The following is a 17,827-nucleotide window of genomic DNA, read 5'->3' as shown; positions in this document are numbered from 1 at the left end:
ATAGAAATTCAGTCAGAGTGATCCTGGATGGCATGGTAGCATAGTGGTTAACACTGCTGCCTCACAGTGCCAGGGACCTGGACTCAATTCCTGGCTTGGGTCACTGTGTGGAATCTGCACGTTCTCTCCGTTTCTGCGTGGATATCTGCTGGGTGTTCCAATTTCTTCCCACTGTTAGAAAGACATGCTGGTTAGGTGCATTGGCCCTGCTAAATTCTTCCACAGAGTACCCAAACAGGTGCTGGAGTGTGGCAATTAGGGCATTTTCACGTAACTTCATTGCAGTGTTAATGTAAGCCTACTTGTGACACTAATAAATAAACTTAGAACTTAGAACATTGAAAGAAAAAATGCCCTGTTTGCCCCATGGGGGAGAGAGAATCTGTGAGGAATAGTTTCTCTAATCAGATTCTGTCTCTTCCGAACTTGCTGCCTTCTAAAGAAAGAATCTATGATTGGAGGATCAACTTTGCCACCCATTTTGAGGAAAGAAGTTCAGTGATGTGTGAAGGAGTTGCCTCTTTCTGGGACAGATCAGATGTGTCTGTAACTTCGTTAGGAGCAATCCAACCATCAGAGCATGCGGTAAGTTGAAAGAACACTGGAGTGCACAGCACAGAAATTTGATCAACAAGATATTAATCGCATGTGCAGAATTGGAAATTGAGGTACATTTATCCAGGTTTACATTCTCATCTATGATTACTCGCTGGTTAATGCTTGTAGCTCTGGTTTGAGCTGATTTTGTTGCTCTAGTGAGGTTGTTTGAGTTTTGAATAGACATCCACAGATGTCTCCCGGGCAGAATTGGGAGAGCTTTTCCTGTCTAATCCAGCAAATAATCTGTGCCCATTTACCAAATGTATAAAAACACTTTATGAAATGAGCAATCTTCAATAAAACAAGTAAAACCTGAAGTCAAGGACGTCCAGCATTTAGTTGGCTTAGCTTCAACAAAGTGGAATATGTTTGGTTAACTTGGATTGCATCAGATCCCGTTTTTATCCTGACATTTGACACAAAAGATTAGAAAGTGCCATTACTTTATGGCGGACTAATTTAACTCTGTGAACTGGCTGCAAAAGCTGTCAAACACGACATTTTCGAAACAACTTTCCAAAAAGAGAAGGAACACACCAGCAACATAAATTTACCTGTGGACACAGAAAATTAAATGTCAAAAGCCATGATCCCAAGTTGAAAGGTGTAATTTATATGGACAGAAGCTTTTGGTATTTGTAATATCTTAAAGAATGAAACTCTACCTTCCATATTTGAGATTTTAGAAAACGGTAATATGTGACTGCATCACCTAAAAGAAAGGCGAGAGAATGAAAAAGGATCTACTGAAAACCAAAAAGTAGCTCTGAAGGAAAACCTTAAGATTTGTGGGGGTGAAGGGGACCATGGAATGTGTCTTTATGAATGGGTTACAGCTTTTGCTGCTGCAACTGCAACAAAAGCCTGACTGCAGAAATTCAACGCAGAGTTAGGAAAAAAAAAGCAAACTGATTTGAGCGGTCACAAAGCATTAAGAACTTTGGAGAAGTAAAGGAAATAGAAGATGGGGCAGTAGTTTGTAAGGATGTAGGGGTCAAGATGGATTTTTTTGAGGAGGGGAAAATGATGTTGGCTTTGAAAGAGACTGAACCAATTAAAATATTAATTAACATGGGGGTCAAGAGGGACAGTTGGGTGATCAGTGACTTAATGAGGATTGGATCATGGGAGCAGAAAGTAGATCTGAAGAACAGGATGAGCTCAGAGGGCATGACGGCAGTTAGATACATTCGAGGTTCATTCAGCAGGAGGACCAAGGGAGAGATTTGGCTTGGTGCATTGAGTGAGATGGCGGGGGAAATGGGAGATTACCACAGCAACATCTGAATGGTTAGTCACAATCTTCATGTGTTTTAATTTGAGTCTAGCATGCTGATACCTAGTTTTTAAAAAAAATTCATTGGCATATGAGCATTGCTGGCTGGCCAGCATTTATTGTCCATCTGTAATTGCCCTTTGGAAGGTAGTGGTGTTCCCATGTATCCTGACCCACTGCAGTCCCTGTAGCTACACACACAGTTCCAAGGTTTTGACCCAGCAGCAGTGAAGGAACACCAATATGTTTTCAAGTCAGGATGGTGAGTAGATTGGTCATGGGTTTGGATGGTGCTACCTAAGGAGCTTTGGTGAGTCCCTGCAGTGTATTTTGCAGATGGTACGCACGGCTGTAACTTTTCTTTGGTGGTGGAGGGAGTGCATGTTTGTTGATGGGGTCTCAGTCAAACAGGCTGTTCTGTCCTGGATGGTGACAAGCTTCTTGAGTGTTGTTGAAGTTGCATTTGTCCAGGCAAGTGGAGAGTATTCCATCACACTCCTGACTTGTGCCTTGTAGACGTTGGACAGGCTTTGGGGTGTCAGGAGGTGAGTTACTGGCTGTGGGATTCCTCGTCTCTGACCTGCTCTTGTTGTCACAGTATTTATATAGCTATCCCAATTCAATTTCTGGTCAATTGTAATCCCCAGGATGTTGATGGGGGGGATTCAGTGATGGTAATGTCAAGGGTGCTAGTTAGATTCTTTCCCATTGGAGATGGTCATTGCCTAGCACCTGCGTGTTGCACAGGTTACTTGCCACTTGTCAGCCCAAGCCTGGACATTGACCAGGTCTGCTGCATTTGGACAGAGACTGCTTTTGTGTCTGGAGAGTTGTGCATGGTGCTGAACATTGTGTAGTCACCAGTAAACATTCCCACTTCTGACCTTAGGATGGAAAGAAGGTCATTGATGAAATAGCTGAAGATAATTGGGCCTAGGACACTCCCCTGAGAAATTCTTGCAGTGATGTCCTGGAACTGAGATGTATAACCACCAACTACTAAAACCATTTTCCTTTGTGCTAAGCATGACTCTCACCTAGTGGAGAGTTTTCCCCTGATTTTCACTGACTCCAGTTTTGCTGGGGCTCGTTGATGCCACACTTGGTCAAAGTGCCTTGATGTCAAGGGCTGTCACTCTCACCTTACCTCTGGAGTTCAACTCTTGTCGATGTCTAAAACGAGGCTGTAATGACGTCAGGAGCTGAACCCAAACTGAGTGTCAGTGAGTAGGTTATTGCTGAATAATTGCTACTTGCTGGCACAATCAGTGACACCTTCCATCATTTCACTGATGATTAAGAGTAGACAGATGGGGCGGTGATCTGGTGGGTTTAATTGGTCCACCTTTTAAAGACAGGACACACCTGGGCAATTTTTCAAATTGCTGGTTAGATGCTAGTGTTGTAGTTGAACTGGAACAACTGGGTTAGGGGTGCTGATACCATCATATTGCTGGACAAATGATCAGACTTGGAGTTTTTAACTTTGTTGCTGTGTTGTTCAGGCCCAATCAATCTCCTCTTTTATCTTTCAGTACCTGTCCCTTCCCAATTTAAACCAACCAGGGAAGCACAATACTCTCAAAAATAAAATGCCCCAAATACTCAGAAAATTTGTAGGCATATGTGGAACGTGAAACAGATTTAATGCTTCATGTCTGACTTTTCTGGTGATAAGTACTCATCAACTTGAGATGTTAACTCCTACACTACCTCCCTTTCTCAGCACAAATTCTGCAGAACCCACTCAACATTTCCAGCAAATTGCGTTTAACTCATAGATCCTTTTTGCTGTTCATGATTTTAAATTAATGGTCTTTTGTAGATATTTGGAATTAGCTTTTTATGTCCTTAAATCTAAACTTAAATGCTTGCATTTTCCAATCACTTCCTCTGTTGTGTTATGGAAATTGAGTCTCCCATATCCTTGTCCCTCACTTTCATCTCTCCTCCCACACTCTACCCATTGTGTAATCCAAAGTTATGTAAAATACTACTGTTTAAAAGTACCCTGGTTCACATTTTGTTTCAGTAATGAATCTATTATTTTCCAACTTTGAAACATGTGAACTGTTTCTTTAATAACTGCAGTTTGAAAATGTCCTGTGGGTCTTAAATTCATGATTACATGAAATTTTCATACAAGTAGATTACTAGGATTTCAGTGAAATGCTGGGGTATGGTATTCTCTTTGCAGCACAATTAATTATAAATGACTTTCCAATTGAGTTTGTATCTGCAGAAAATATTGTAAGCTGCACCGGTTCCAGAATTGAAAGAAGTGGTAATAGCTTCAGTTAGGAATTCAGTCTGCATTTAAACTGGAGACTACAAATCTCTACTTCATAAGCTCAAAGGAGATTATTCAAAAAAACATTCTAGGAGACTAGTGTGCAAAATAAAAATGGACCTCAGCACAGTGGAACCCCTTCAAACATTTACTAAAATTTGGACAATGCAAATTGAGTTCTCTGTAACTGTGCTTTCTAAATTGTATAGCAACTTGCTAACTTGATTATTAATAGAGTTTAATTATAGCTGGGTTGTATTGCTACAATCCATAGAACTGATGGGATTAGTGATAACTGACTCTTTCAAAAAAAAGTAAACATTTATTGATTTTTGTGATCATGGAGTATGCGATAGAGTATTTTGTAATACTTTCCACTCATTTTTTAGGCAATGGGAATATTGTGGGAATGCCATCTCTGCATTTTTATTGACATAGAGGCCTAATGGCCCAGATGTTGTGTTCAGTTGTGAATGAACGGCAGTCACTGCTTGTTGCACACAGACTTGGTCACAGGCTTTTTGGAAGCCATTACACTGTTACTTGTGGTAACTCAAGACACGGAAGACCCTGGTATCTCTACAGGGGTTCAGGGACCTGTGTGAATGCCTGAGGAGAGAGAACAGTTAACAACTACATTAATGTGGGAATCTGGAAGACAAGGTGAATGGTCAGCTGTTTAGTGAGAAGAGGGTCAGCAGAGCAGGAGGTGAGCTGTAAGTGGGCATAAGGGGAGATAGTGGCAGCAGCAGGGTGGGGGTGGGTGGGTGGTAGAAAGAAAACTAGAGAAAGATACAAGTTCAGGATGAGGGTGGCAGGGGGAGCCTTTTAGTATGTTTGCCTCAGTGACTGAGGCAGCCAACTTGGCCTCAGCCTTCATGGAAAAATGAGCTTTTTACACTTGTTGGAAATGAGGATGGGGAGAAGGTTTAAGACTCTATACAGTAGAGGTAAGCTGGGTGGGTGATGGCTACCCTTCCGTTCCAGGATGCTCCTGAAATAGTGAGCAATTTTTGCAGATGAGAATAGGACTCAAGTTCTTTATGTGGTCAAGGTTAAGCCAGCTAACTATATGCTTTATCTGTTTAAGTTTGCATCCTTTGGGTGTAAGGGAGTGGAGAGAATCATACCAGGGGAATGATCAGATAGGAGACAGTAAAGATTTTAATGGGGATTGGGGCAATGAATGGTTAAATGCTTAACCCTCTTTCTAGCATGCTTAATGTGTATCTGGAGGGTTAGTACCACATGGTGACACAGTGGTTAGCACTGCTGCCTCTCGGACCCAGGTTCAATTTCCAGCTTGAGTCACCGTCTGTGCAGAGTCTGTATGTTTTTCCCGTGTCTGCGTGGGTTTTCTCTGTCTGAAAGATGTGCTGGTTAGGAGTATTGGCCATGCTAAATTCTCCCTCAGTGTACCCAAACAGGCGCTGGAGCGTGGCCACTAGGGGATTTTACATTAACACTGCAATGAAGTGTCTTCGTTGCAGTGTTAATGTAAGCCTAATTGCGACACTAAGAAAATAAACTAAATATTCACACCATTGCACGTTGTCAGTTGCTGAGTCTCTTGATGAGGTTGCAATGAGGTGATGTTTGATGAGAAATGACAAATCAGACTGCAACTCCCTGATTTTAGCATTTCACTGAACATGTGTGGATACTAAAAATTGCAGCCTGACTTGTGCATTAATGAGAGACAGCACTGCTAGCTTTGCTATTCTTACTGTAAACTCTGGATCGTCATTTGTGGCTGTTACTATGTCTGGAGTGAGAAGTAGAAAAATGATCCTTTTACATTGACTTGGTATATGCATGTGTGTAGGGTAGGTGGGTTTAACCCTTTTGTAGATACAGCTGCTTTTCTTTTTAAACCTTTGGTTGCCTTTACAGGCGCAGAGCAGAATGAGTGTGGGATATGAAATATCAGTTCATTTTTAGTTCCTGATTATAAAATCAAGATCATTGCCTGGGAATTAGGAAAAAGGCCCATCCTGCCTCTGATCAGGAAAGTGTCAGGAACAGTTGCAAGTGTGTCGTGGCTGAAATGTGGGCCAAATGATTCCGGTTGGCTGTAGCTGGAGTTAGTGTTGGCAACATTCTCACCCAAGTCAGAAAGCTTTATGTACTCGTCCTTTAAGCACAGAATGTACACTGACATTTCAGCACAGAGTGTGGCATTGTTAGAGATGATGTGAAGATTTAGAGATGCCACCTTTTAGATGAAACATTAAACCAGGTTCTTGCCTGTCTGAGTGTAAAAGAAGAGGCAGTTTTCCTGGTGTCCTGGCCAAAATTTATCCCGAATGTCTTCAGGCAATTCACAGAGGCATAATTGACAGCAAGAATTAACTGCTGACGCATCACCTTTGTTATTTGGGAGAGGTTGCTATCTGCAGCTTGGCTGCTGTATTTATGTGCTTAACAAGGGCCGTACTTGTGAACCATTTTGGGCTCTCCTGAAGACATTAGAGTCTTAGAGCATTACAGCACCGAAACAGGCCCTTCGGCCCAACTGGTCCATGTTGACCGTAGTGCCATCCCAGCTAGTTCCAGTTGCCAGTTATGTAATGGAGATTATATAAATCCAAATTACTTTTATACTTGTATTTGAATAGTTTGATAGTTGAAGTTATGAATTGTTGAATCTATGTACAAATTTTAAAACATCAGAATTCAGTGTATATTCTGGGTATTTGTAAATGCACCAACTGCAAAGTGGAATGGGTGTGAGCTCTTAAGGCAATTTTTGTATTTGGTTTTGAATTACAACCTTGTTGTTTGCTTCGTGAAATGAAAACTAATTGACAATTTTCAACAAACTGCACAACGTTTTATATTTTGGTACAATGAGACTGTCCAACTTCTCTAAATGGTTTAAGCAAATTAGCTGGATGTAGATTATTCCTTTACTGTAGCCAGTTATAGTCATATAATGTCATGGTTAAGTTTCTGAATTAGTTGGAACCCTGGAGTTGTATATATGCACACATATACAAGCTCAGTCCCCTGACTGTCTATATATCTTCATAATTAATCATTTGAAATTGTTTTTAAACTGCAAATGGCTGTTACCATTGAAATTGATATTTAGTAGCAGAATAGAAGCAATCCATGTTTTAAACGATTAATGACATTTTGGGAGTGTAAAACCCTGGTGTTGACATACCTACTCAGTGAATACCACCAAAATCTTCAGAAATGATGTTTTCCATGAATTTGCACGTGTGGAGATACTGGTCAGATACCTCTGGTGTAAAAAAAACTAAGAATTTGTAGGCACGTGGCAAGGCCACTATTGACAAAAAGGCCTGTGTTCTTTTGATGCTTCTTCTGATACTTCTACCTCCTCTTTCATCCAGTTTTTTCTGGAAGTCCTCTCCCTGCCTATGTCAAGAGCTTTCTCTGATGACCTCTTTTATAAGTTTTATTGCCTTTTAGATTAAAGCTTTGCACTGCCTGCCCCTTAGATGTGATTTACTTCTTTTTAATCTAGTGTCTACTGATGTTTGAACCCTTGTACCATTCAGTTTATAAATTGAATTATTTGCATTGATCAATTTTATCAATTTCCTTCATAATCTTAAAGACCACAATCACTTCAGTTTCATAGCATCGTAGAATCCCTACAGTACAGAAGGGGGCCATCTGGCCCACCAAGCCTGCACTGATGGCAATCCTGCCCAGGCCCTATCCCCATAACCCCATGTATTTACGCTACTAATCCCCCTGACATTAAGGGGCAATTTAGCATGGTCAGTCAATCTAACCCGCGCATCTTTGAACTGTGGGAGGAAATTGGAGCACCTGGAGGAAACCCAATGCGGGCACGGGGAGAATGTGCAAACTCCACACAGACAATGACCCGAGGCAGGAATTGAACCTGGGTTCCTGGCACTGTGAGGTAGCAGTGCTAGCCACTGTGACACTGTGTCACCAAGTCACGTTTCAAAAGAAAATTGAGCGCAATATCTTATTCTTTGCCTATAACTTATTCCTAATATCTGGAGCAGTTGTTCACCCGTATACTCTCAATAGCTTCCAAAACTGTGGGGGTGCAATCCCTGCAGTGAGATCATGAGATATGACTCTGGGATTGAGAGTTCTGAGCAGCAATGGCTGCCATGGAGCTTGAACTGATTTCTAATGTTGGCAAAGTCCCTTTAAATCACTTTTTTTCCTATTGGTGGCCATTGTCTAATGCTCTGAGTCTGTTCTGAAGCCAGATTCCCACTGCAAAAAAAGTCTGTTTAAGGGTAAGTATTTTTATTAGAAATCCTGCCTTTTGAACTCCTCCAGTGCTCAACTCCTGTTGCACCCTCCCCTCCCAAGCTCGAGCAGCATCTAAAGATACCCCAGTTGAAGAGCTTCTGCTCCCACCCACTCAACACCTGTCGTACTCCTAACCTTTCAGTCTGGGGCCACACAAAATCTAAGGCATTAAAATGGGGTCTGCCAGGAAAAGATTTGGGAAGCGCAAATGGAATAACTTCCCTATGATGACCAGTAAAAAGTATGTGCCTATGCCCCCAATAGGACCTGCCAATAATCATAAAGAAGTAATTTAACTTCCCTAACTACCTTGCACTGTCTGTCCACTGATTTCCAAATTTTTGCTTTCATTTAACCACTCAATCATTACTATAGTTTTTCCTTTAGAAGTAGCAACTAAATTACTCAATTATATTAACAGACATACAGTGCAAAGCTTGAGAACGTATAGTTACTTTTTTTGCTGCTTCACAAACTCCTGATGAACACGCTGTACCATAATTCCATTCAACCCATACTGTTAGTTCCAAATTATTTAACAATTATTGAATTGCGTCTGCTGCCCCTTGGTCAAGATAAGCTAAAAGAAATACAACTTGTAAAGGTCTATGGCACATCTGATATTTAGAAACACTGGCTAATGGTCTATGCCAAATGAACATTTTGGTGATTTATTCCCATTGTTTGGTCATGTATAGTACAGAAAGATAAGGATTTAGGATAGTAGTTTTAATGATTAATATACCCTTAAATCAGTCTTTGATTTTATTTTCCAGGTACTTTTAAGTTTTATACCTCATTCATGAGTTGCCTTTGCTTTAGCAGCCATGGATGACAAGGCTTCAGTTGGAAAAGTTAGTGTTTCTTCAGACTCGGTATCCACTCTAAACAGTGAGGATTTTGTCCTGGTTTCCCGCCATGGTGATGACACGCCATCTACCAATAATGGTAGTGATGATGAGAAAACAGGACTTAAGGTAAGAAGGTGCCAGTGTTTCAACTTTAAAATTGTGAGGATATGCACTGGGAAAGCAGTATGCTTATTTACAAGAGAAAAATCTTGTGATACACCATTGATGATTATGTTTGCTACTGTTCCACATGTATTTTACTTTATACCACAGAGGGAAACAAATATATAATTCAAGTTGCTTTAGTGTATAAATCCTTCAAACAGGCGAGTAAACAAATGTTTCTGGATATATTAATTAAATCTGAGGTAAATTATCCAGAGAAAAATGAACTGTGCAAGGTGTTTACCTTAAACTTGCTGGACAAATGTCAGTCACCAGTGGAAGATAAAACAGATTCAAATCCAGTGTTGTGATGGAGCTTTTTATACCTGATAATGCCACTGTAACATGGGCAGGGGAGTATTCTGGTGTTTGGAAGATATGCCAAGTGGAAGAGACAGAATATTCCCTTGCTTGAGGTGTAGAATGAAAATATACTTGGAACTTTTAGGTCCCCTGGTTATCAAATAAATCTCTTGCAATTTAGAAGGTTGAGAGAGGAAGAAAGTGCAAGCTGAGTGCTGTTCTATTTTACACCTTTTAATGGATGATATGCGGCAATCATTCAAAACACTAGAATTAGTACCAGTCCAGCATCTTACAGTTTGTGTATTGAATTAACTATTTTCAATACTCGTGAACAATAGACTACTAATAACAGGTCATTTTTCATCAAAATTCTTAAAAGCTGTGAAACAGATTGATATACAACTTGCATTACAGTGCTTGTGGTATAAATGTATAATAAAGCACCCTATTACTTTGCTCTCTTTCCCTCTCAGTTCTGACCCCCCCCCCTCCTCCACACACACACACACACACACACACACACACACACACACACACACACACACACACACACAATCACCTTCTAGAATCTGGAACATATTTTAAAAGTTATTATTCAGTTGCACCAGCTGTACAGGAATGCAGTGGACATTCTAAACTGGATCTTTTCATTCAGCAGTTATTCAACTCATTTTTATTTTTTATTTTTATTTAAAAATTAGTCAAACCCATGTTGATTCAGCAATTGAAACTTCTGGAGTGTAACTGCTTTTTGTCTGCAGAAGCTGGTAATTATCAAGCTTTTATAGTTTCATGTATTTTTAATAAGAGTTGATAGGTTGAGTTAACAATAATTAGTTATCAAATTGTGAAAGATGTTTTAAAAATCGTATGTTTTCTGCATATTGACCATTTTACTGCCATATTGGTGCTTGTAGTATAGCATATTGAGATTCCTTTCAAGTTCAGTTGGTTCATATGTTAACTCACTAATAATCTACAGTTAATGTGTGTTATGGATCCTGTGCCAAAATTGCACTAGTTATAAACACCTTTCCCTATGTGATTGGAGGAGTAGGATGCAATATTCATCCAATCTATTTTGTCAGTAAGCATAATATGTTTCTGTTGTTGGAAGATGCGGCCTCAGAATTTGATATCTTCCTCCCGTTTCATATATGTTTTGTTTCAAGCTTTACTTGGCATTAACTCAACTTTCAGATTTCAACCCTTTACATGTTGGTATCTCAGATAATCCTGCACCTTTTGGATCAGTCTGACTTGAAAAGAAACCTGGTGGTCTTATGTGATTTGGCCAGTTTATGACGCCAGTCACGCAGCAGTGTGATTCACTCTTTACGGTCTTCCAAAGTGGTCAAGCAAGCCACTCAGTCATATCAAAGCACTGCAACACTATGACTAATTACATTTAAGATTATACATACCAAAGCACGAGTGTAATAATTGATTAATATAATACAAGTTTCCAAGAGGAGGCTAGAAATGCTGTAGAACTTGGTAGTTTTTGTTATGTCTCCCAGTAAGGTTAATATTAATATTTGCCAGTAGTTAAAACTGCAAAACAACTAGCAAGTTAGTTGTTTGTTGCTGCTAGGCTTGAAATCCTGAGATCTAACTAATAATCCAGAGAATGAGAGTTTGAATCCCACTGTGACAGTTGAGAATTTGAATTCACTTTAAGAAAGTCTTAAATAAAAAGCAGCACTCAGTAAAAGTAACCATGAAACTGTTGGACTGTTGTTTAAAAAAAAAGCCCAACTGGTTCATTAATATATTTACAGGGAAAGAAATCTGATGTCCTTATGTGACTGGACTAATATGTGAATCCAGTCACAGCAGTGTGTTTGACTCTTAGCTATCCTCCAAAGTGGTCAAGCAAGCCACTCAACCATATCAAAGCACTGCAACATTGCAGCAGCATCTTCATCGCACAAGCTGCACTGCCTCAAGAAGAAGACTCGCACTGCCATCACAGCAACCAGAATGGACAATACACAAGCCTTGTCAGCAACACAAAAACAAACTGAGAAGAATTTTAAAACATGCCAAATTTTCATATATTAGTTCATGTTTTTAATTGACATACAATAAAGTTTCATTGATCTTTTAGCCACTTAGATGTCTGTAGGTTTGCATGCGTGCTACCAGCTAGAATGATTCTTGTGTCTGCTTGGCATGAGTGAAGTGAGCGGCACGGTGATAAGTAGTTAGCACTGATGCCTCTTAGTTCCAAGGACCCAAGTTCAACTCCAGCCTTGGGTGACTGTCTGTATGGAGTTTGCATATTCTCCCCATGTCTGCATGGGTTTCCTCTGGGTGCTGCGGTTTCCTCCCACACTCAAAAAAACGTGCGGGTTAGGTGGATTCGCCATGCTCAGTTATCCATTAGGATCAAGGAGCTTAGCACGGTAATTATGTGTGGGGTTACGGGAATAGAGCCTGGGTGGGATTGATGTTGGTGCAGGCTCGAAAGGCCTCTTTCTGCACTTTAGAGATTCTATGATTCTAAGTCCACATATTTGCCCTTCGAAAGACTGAGAACCTGACTATTGTGTAGGAGCCACCGAACGTCAATATATTGGTTTCTCTGACCAAATTCTGAGCTTGAGTATTCAATTTGAGGTTTCTTCAAAGCCAGTTTCCATGTGTGCATTTTCAAATTCTGTGAGCTAAAATATAGCACTGTTCGCAACATTATAAAGAACAAGAATTCTGCTTTTGGCAACCTTCTTCAGCAGTGTCGAACATAATAAGGATCAACTGTTCGGTGGTTAGAAAATAAAGTGAGAAGGTTGAGACTTGATCACGGTAAAGTTTAAAGTTCTCGTGGTTAGATTCTGAAGTACTGAATATTGTAATTTGAGACTGAGATAGCACCTTCTAAATAAAACTAGAGCATTTGGAATTTTCAAAACCTTTTCCCAATATTTTTAAAAATATGACATTGCAGACTTAGATGTTTAAATATTCAAGCAAACATCAGTAATGAGCAGTAGGAAGTAACAGTTCTTGAATTGCACGAGCAGTGTATTCAGCAACATGGCATATGAATGATAGTGCATTAGGGATCAAGTCTTTTTGGTATGTTAATAGCAGAGTAGTTCTGAAAACGAAAATAAAGTTTTGAATGAGAATATTTCAGAAAAACCACTTGTGTTGTGCCCTTGCAAAAAAAAAGTGCTTTGCAAGGAGTAGAGAAGGATGCCATGCAAGAGATGGAAAAGAAGCAAAGAGATGGAACTTTTAAGAGGGTGTTAAATGGAGAAATCGGTTTTGGGAGCAAGCATTGTTGTGATTATTGAGTTTTAAGATTGTGTCACAGGAAAATGATCAATAATTTGAAGTCTGAGGAATAAAGGGCACAAACAAAATAAAAGTTAGCTTGGATAAGGTGGAATATGGTCATGAATATCTTTGAAAATAAGGGCACAAAGTCTGCCATGAGACAGTGGAGCTTGATACAGATAGGATGGATGAGATGTGATACAATGTTATGTGAAACTCAGATTATTTTCCAAACTGTTAGCATTGTCAGTAGTAAACATCAGATAATCTAGCAGACTGTCACTGTGCACACCAGTGACTTTGATACTGAATTTCCATAGTAAGATCCTGGAAAATGTGGACCATTTTTCCTATCTTGGAAGACTCCTCTCAAAGAAGACAGATACAAATGACAATATTCATTATTACTGCCAATGACGACTGAGGAAGAAAGCATTTGAGATCCTGATCTCAACCATGAGACTAAAGCAACAGTGGGCAACAGTGACCCTTACATTCCTATTTGCTTCAGAAACTAAGATAACCTACAGCAGGCACCCCAAAGCACTGGAGAAGTACCACCAGAGGTGCTTTTGCAAGATTCTCCAAATCCTGTGGAAAGAAAAGTAGTCCAAAGTTTAGTTCAAGGGAAATTAAGGCTGGGCAATAATGACTGGCCTTACCAGTGACACCCAAATTGCATTTAAAAAAAAAAATTAAACACCAAACTGTTGGATGAGACATGAAATTTGTATACCTGACACCTAAAGCAACTGCCCTACTTGGATCTTGATTGTGGTAGGAGAATTCTCAGGAAGGCTTTACGGATATCCTCAAAGCATCCCTAAAGAAGCCAGACATGCATGTTGACTCATGGGGGACCCTGGCTTATGACCATCAGATATGGAAAAGGCTTATTCGGGGAGATACAGAACAAGTCAAGACTTTGAAAATTTTCAGAGGCAAAGTTGAGTCATTGGAGGGAGTGCATCAATCTCCAAACTCTTCAAGTGCCACTTGTGCACTGTATTTAACAGCCATTTCTGAATCCACTGAACAGGAGTGGAAGAAAGTCATCCTCAGACCCAAGGTACAACCTAAGAAGAAGATAAAATGCAGTATGGCAGTAGTTCTTTGGTGCAACCTTTTATGACTGGTGCTTGGAAGTGCAACTTGTGTACCTTGATTTTCTGAATGTTAATTTACTATAAAGTCTAGTGCTTAGTAATAGTGTGTTTAGGTTGGAGGAATTGAAATTAATGGCAGTTGGTTGTTGATCTAAGATTGCTTTCTCTGTGGTTTTGTTAGTCCTGTTTTTCTGGTTCCTTTGTTTTGTCTAACTTTTGTAACTGCAAATTTATCTCATGCATGTTATAAATTTGAAAACGAAAAGATTTCACAACCTATCTGAAGGGCGTTTTAATGAGGAGCTTTTCAGTTCATCTGAGCTGGTTTAATGAGGGGAAATAAATGAACACGGGATAGTGACTTTAAGCAAAGTTATAGGATAGGATGTGACTAGTTTTAGTTTCTTACTGTGACTGAATAATAAGATAGACACATGGAGTAATTGATCACGCAAGTATAGTGTGTGGTGTATGGTGAATTACAATAGGAAAATAATCCAGGTGAGATAGTGAGGCTAAATGACATGAACTTTCCATTATGCATCTTTATTGATATATATTAACATTTTAGTTCACACTAATACTACATGTTTTATTACAGTATAGAAGAACTTTAACATTAGCTGGTGCAGGAGAAAATTGTTTTGACATTATCTGAAGTGTTCATTGTGGCACATCAGCTTGTTGAGCTTCATATCAGCAATGGTATCTATTATGTAGACACTGAATGAAAAGTGCTTGGTCTATTTTGGGATTGAATTATAATGAACACAGGGTTGCTAACACTAATAACAAGTAGTTTTAGAAAGATTTTTTCTACCCAGTAAATTGTGAATTGGACAAGTTGGGTTGGAATTGGTTCTAATGTTAATTTTAACTCATTGGTTTAATATTAATGAAGAATGCTTTGAAATTGTTTGTCATTGCTACTTTGTAAATTGCTACAGATTATAACATATCTCTGGTCTTGTTTGCATATAGCAAATGCAGTGTTTTCTGAATCGCCTTGTTGCAATTTTTATCAGGTCACTTTAATAGGAGACATTAGATTTTATGGACAGTGATCATTTTAAAATTTAACAAATAAGTTCAGGAATTGTGCCACACACTAGTCAGTGAGGTTTTCAGTAAACTCTCAAGGTGGTGCATTGTGCAACTGTGACTTCTACACACCCGTCCATAATTACATCTTTTTTATTGATCGGTGGGTTGATTGTCCTGCAGTGTACAATGGGCTGTTTTAACCTGATTTAACTCTGTGGTGTAAATTCTACGCAAACAGAAACGGACTACTTCAGGCCAACTGGTCTGTGCTGTGTTTTAAACTCTGCATGAACCTCCTTATTTCACCTAACTTTAGATCAGTATATCCTTCTATTCCTTTGTCCTTGTGCTTACCTAGCTTTTCCTTAAATGCATATCTGCCTCATGGAGTTTTCAAGAGCAGAAATCATGGGCTGAATGGCCTTGTCTTATTCCATCACTCCTTACACAGGTCATGTACAATCCACTACATCAAGAGTATTAATCTCGCCATTAAGAAGGGACATTTGCACAAGCTGTAGGCCCTCAGAGGTAATCAAGTCTACAAAATATTAAGCTATGCTTGAAAATGATCATTCTAGTTATGCTTCCACTTAGTTTTCCCCTTAAATTTTTCTTTATTTCAAACTTTTCTATTTAAAGTTGTGCACTTTTGATCTTAATGTTAAAATAAAATAAACCCCTTCATCAGGTGAGGGGCAGCTCTCCAAAAGCTAGTGGCTTTTGCTACCAAATAAACCTGTTGGACTTTAACTTGGTGTTGTGAGACTTCTTACTGTGTTCACCCCAGTCCAACGCCGACATCTCCACATCATGACTGCCATCTGTTAATGATAGCAGATGACAGGAGGAAAACTTTCAACTACTAATCCAAATACAAAAATGTATATCTTAGTTCATTCCAAAAAGTATAAATCAACTACCAGTGAAGGAGAAAGCAATGTCGTTCTATTGGAGATGACACAAACTGATCAGCAGGCAATCTTAGTGAATCTAATTTTCAGATTGGGGATTTTTTTTTGCTCAAGTAAACGAACGGTGAATGCAATAAGCAGGAAATTCTGTTTGCTGTGCCACCTACAGGTATCACGATATGACATAACAGTCTAACTCGGACCATGTTAGCAAGGAATTCCTATAGAAAATGTCTATTTGGACAGTTCAGTGGGACGTGTGACCCACGTGCTGATTTTAATGCACTGTTGATTTAGTAAAATTATGCTGGCTCCATACTGTGACTGCTCAAATTATGGAGATCAGAACTGCCATGGTCAAGGGCACTTCTTTGAAAGATTGGGGAGGGGGTGGGGTCGGTGTAAGGATGATCCTGCTGCACCAATGATATGCCCCAATTCCACAGAAGCTTACAAAATGTGTGGCTCTGTTATTCTCTCTATTCTAGGTTATTAATCTGCTTGGGTTAATATCAAATACAGCTGCTGCTCTGGATATCACTAACTGCCTTGATGAACTTGCTTGTGCTTGATTTCTCCCCTGTCATGTTTCTGGCCTGACCATTTAACCTCTGGACAGTTGAAATTTCCTTTATCACCATATGATTTCCTGCAGCTTCTCCTGCTTTCTGAAATAGCTCGTTATCTTCGTGTTCAGCTTAAGTTGCTGGTTCTTAGTAGTTGTCAAATATTTTGTGTACTTTGCTGTGTAAACTGTGCAGATTCCACAGCATGAGAAGCACAGGACTGTATACAATTCCCTGAATGGGTATGTATAAATCTCAAGTTTTGTATTTGTTTTATGTTCACACTTAGCTGCTTGTTTACCTACATGCAAACTACCCTGCCAGCATTTGTTCCACCTTAATTTTTGGCTGTTCTCATCATTTCTCACGGATCTTCTTTGTGAGCTTGCCTCTTTTTTCTGGATTTGTTGTGAAACACTATAAAGATGTAAATGAAGGTAATTTAAACAATGAGCTACTGTGTTACCAGAAAGAAATTTACAATTGATAGTAAATACATGAAACTTAATGGGTCAGTACGTATCATAACCAATGGAAACATGCACATTTCTTTTGCTATTAAGGTGCTATTAAGTAAAAATGCAGTTAATGAACCTTATCTGCATTGTGTGTGCTCACAGATAGTTGGAAATGGCAGTGAACAGCAACTACAAAAGGAACTGGAGGATGTATTGATGGATTCATCCATGGAGGGTCATCAAGTTGTCAGGGAGCCTTTGGAAGCAATGCCTGCTTCTCCTACAAGTGAGGAGTCACTGACTGAGGATATTTCCTTAACCCCATCACCTGTTTATTCAGGCTTAATGGTGGTGTCCCAGAAACCAGATATGAGTCTGCCAATTAAACCAACACAAGAAGGTAAGTGAAGTTGTCAAGTTACTAACAGTCAGCCATCCTAATGGTAGCAGAAACCAACAATGTTCCATAGTCATTGAGAGGGAAATGCAATTCTTCTTGCAGCTTAGTCACTGTAATTAAGTATAAAAGTGATGAATACATTAAACTTTCCTTTCTCCATGTTTGTTAGCACATGGAGTTTTAGCGATCAGATGCCATTATTAGTGTTGGTTATTTGTAGTGCTGCAGTGGTGCAGCAGTTACTTTTCTTGGATATTTTCAGAGTTTTTTTCATTTTGATTTTGTTTAATTGCA

General features: G+C 39.4%; 1 protein-coding gene across 8 annotated transcripts in view; it reads left to right on the top strand.

Moving 5' to 3' along the window:
* rabgap1 (RAB GTPase activating protein 1) overlaps positions 1-17,827 on the top strand; it is a 199,773-nt gene that overhangs the window by 33,636 nt on the left and 148,310 nt on the right. For 2 of the 8 annotated variants that reach the window (XM_080212504.1, XM_080212507.1), the window contains 2 exons: positions 9,264-9,415; positions 17,296-17,533. In XM_080212504.1, coding sequence (XP_080068630.1) covers positions 9,266-9,415; positions 17,296-17,533 — 388 coding nt within the window. In that variant the 5' untranslated portion in view covers positions 9,264-9,265. Of the gene's footprint in view, positions 1-9,214; positions 9,416-16,896; positions 16,918-17,295; positions 17,534-17,827 lie in introns of those variants that run through there. The other 6 variants (XM_080212506.1, XM_080212508.1, XM_080212502.1 and 3 more) reach the window with 4 other exon arrangements.

The sequence above is a fragment of the Carcharhinus amblyrhynchos genome, chromosome 25, assembly GCF_965287045.1.
Source record: "Carcharhinus amblyrhynchos chromosome 25, sCarAmb.v2.hapA, whole genome shotgun sequence".
Lineage (NCBI taxonomy): Eukaryota > Metazoa > Chordata > Chondrichthyes > Carcharhiniformes > Carcharhinidae > Carcharhinus > Carcharhinus amblyrhynchos.
Note: the sequence above shows the minus strand (reverse complement) of the source record. Positions and strands in the feature narration are given on the sequence as shown.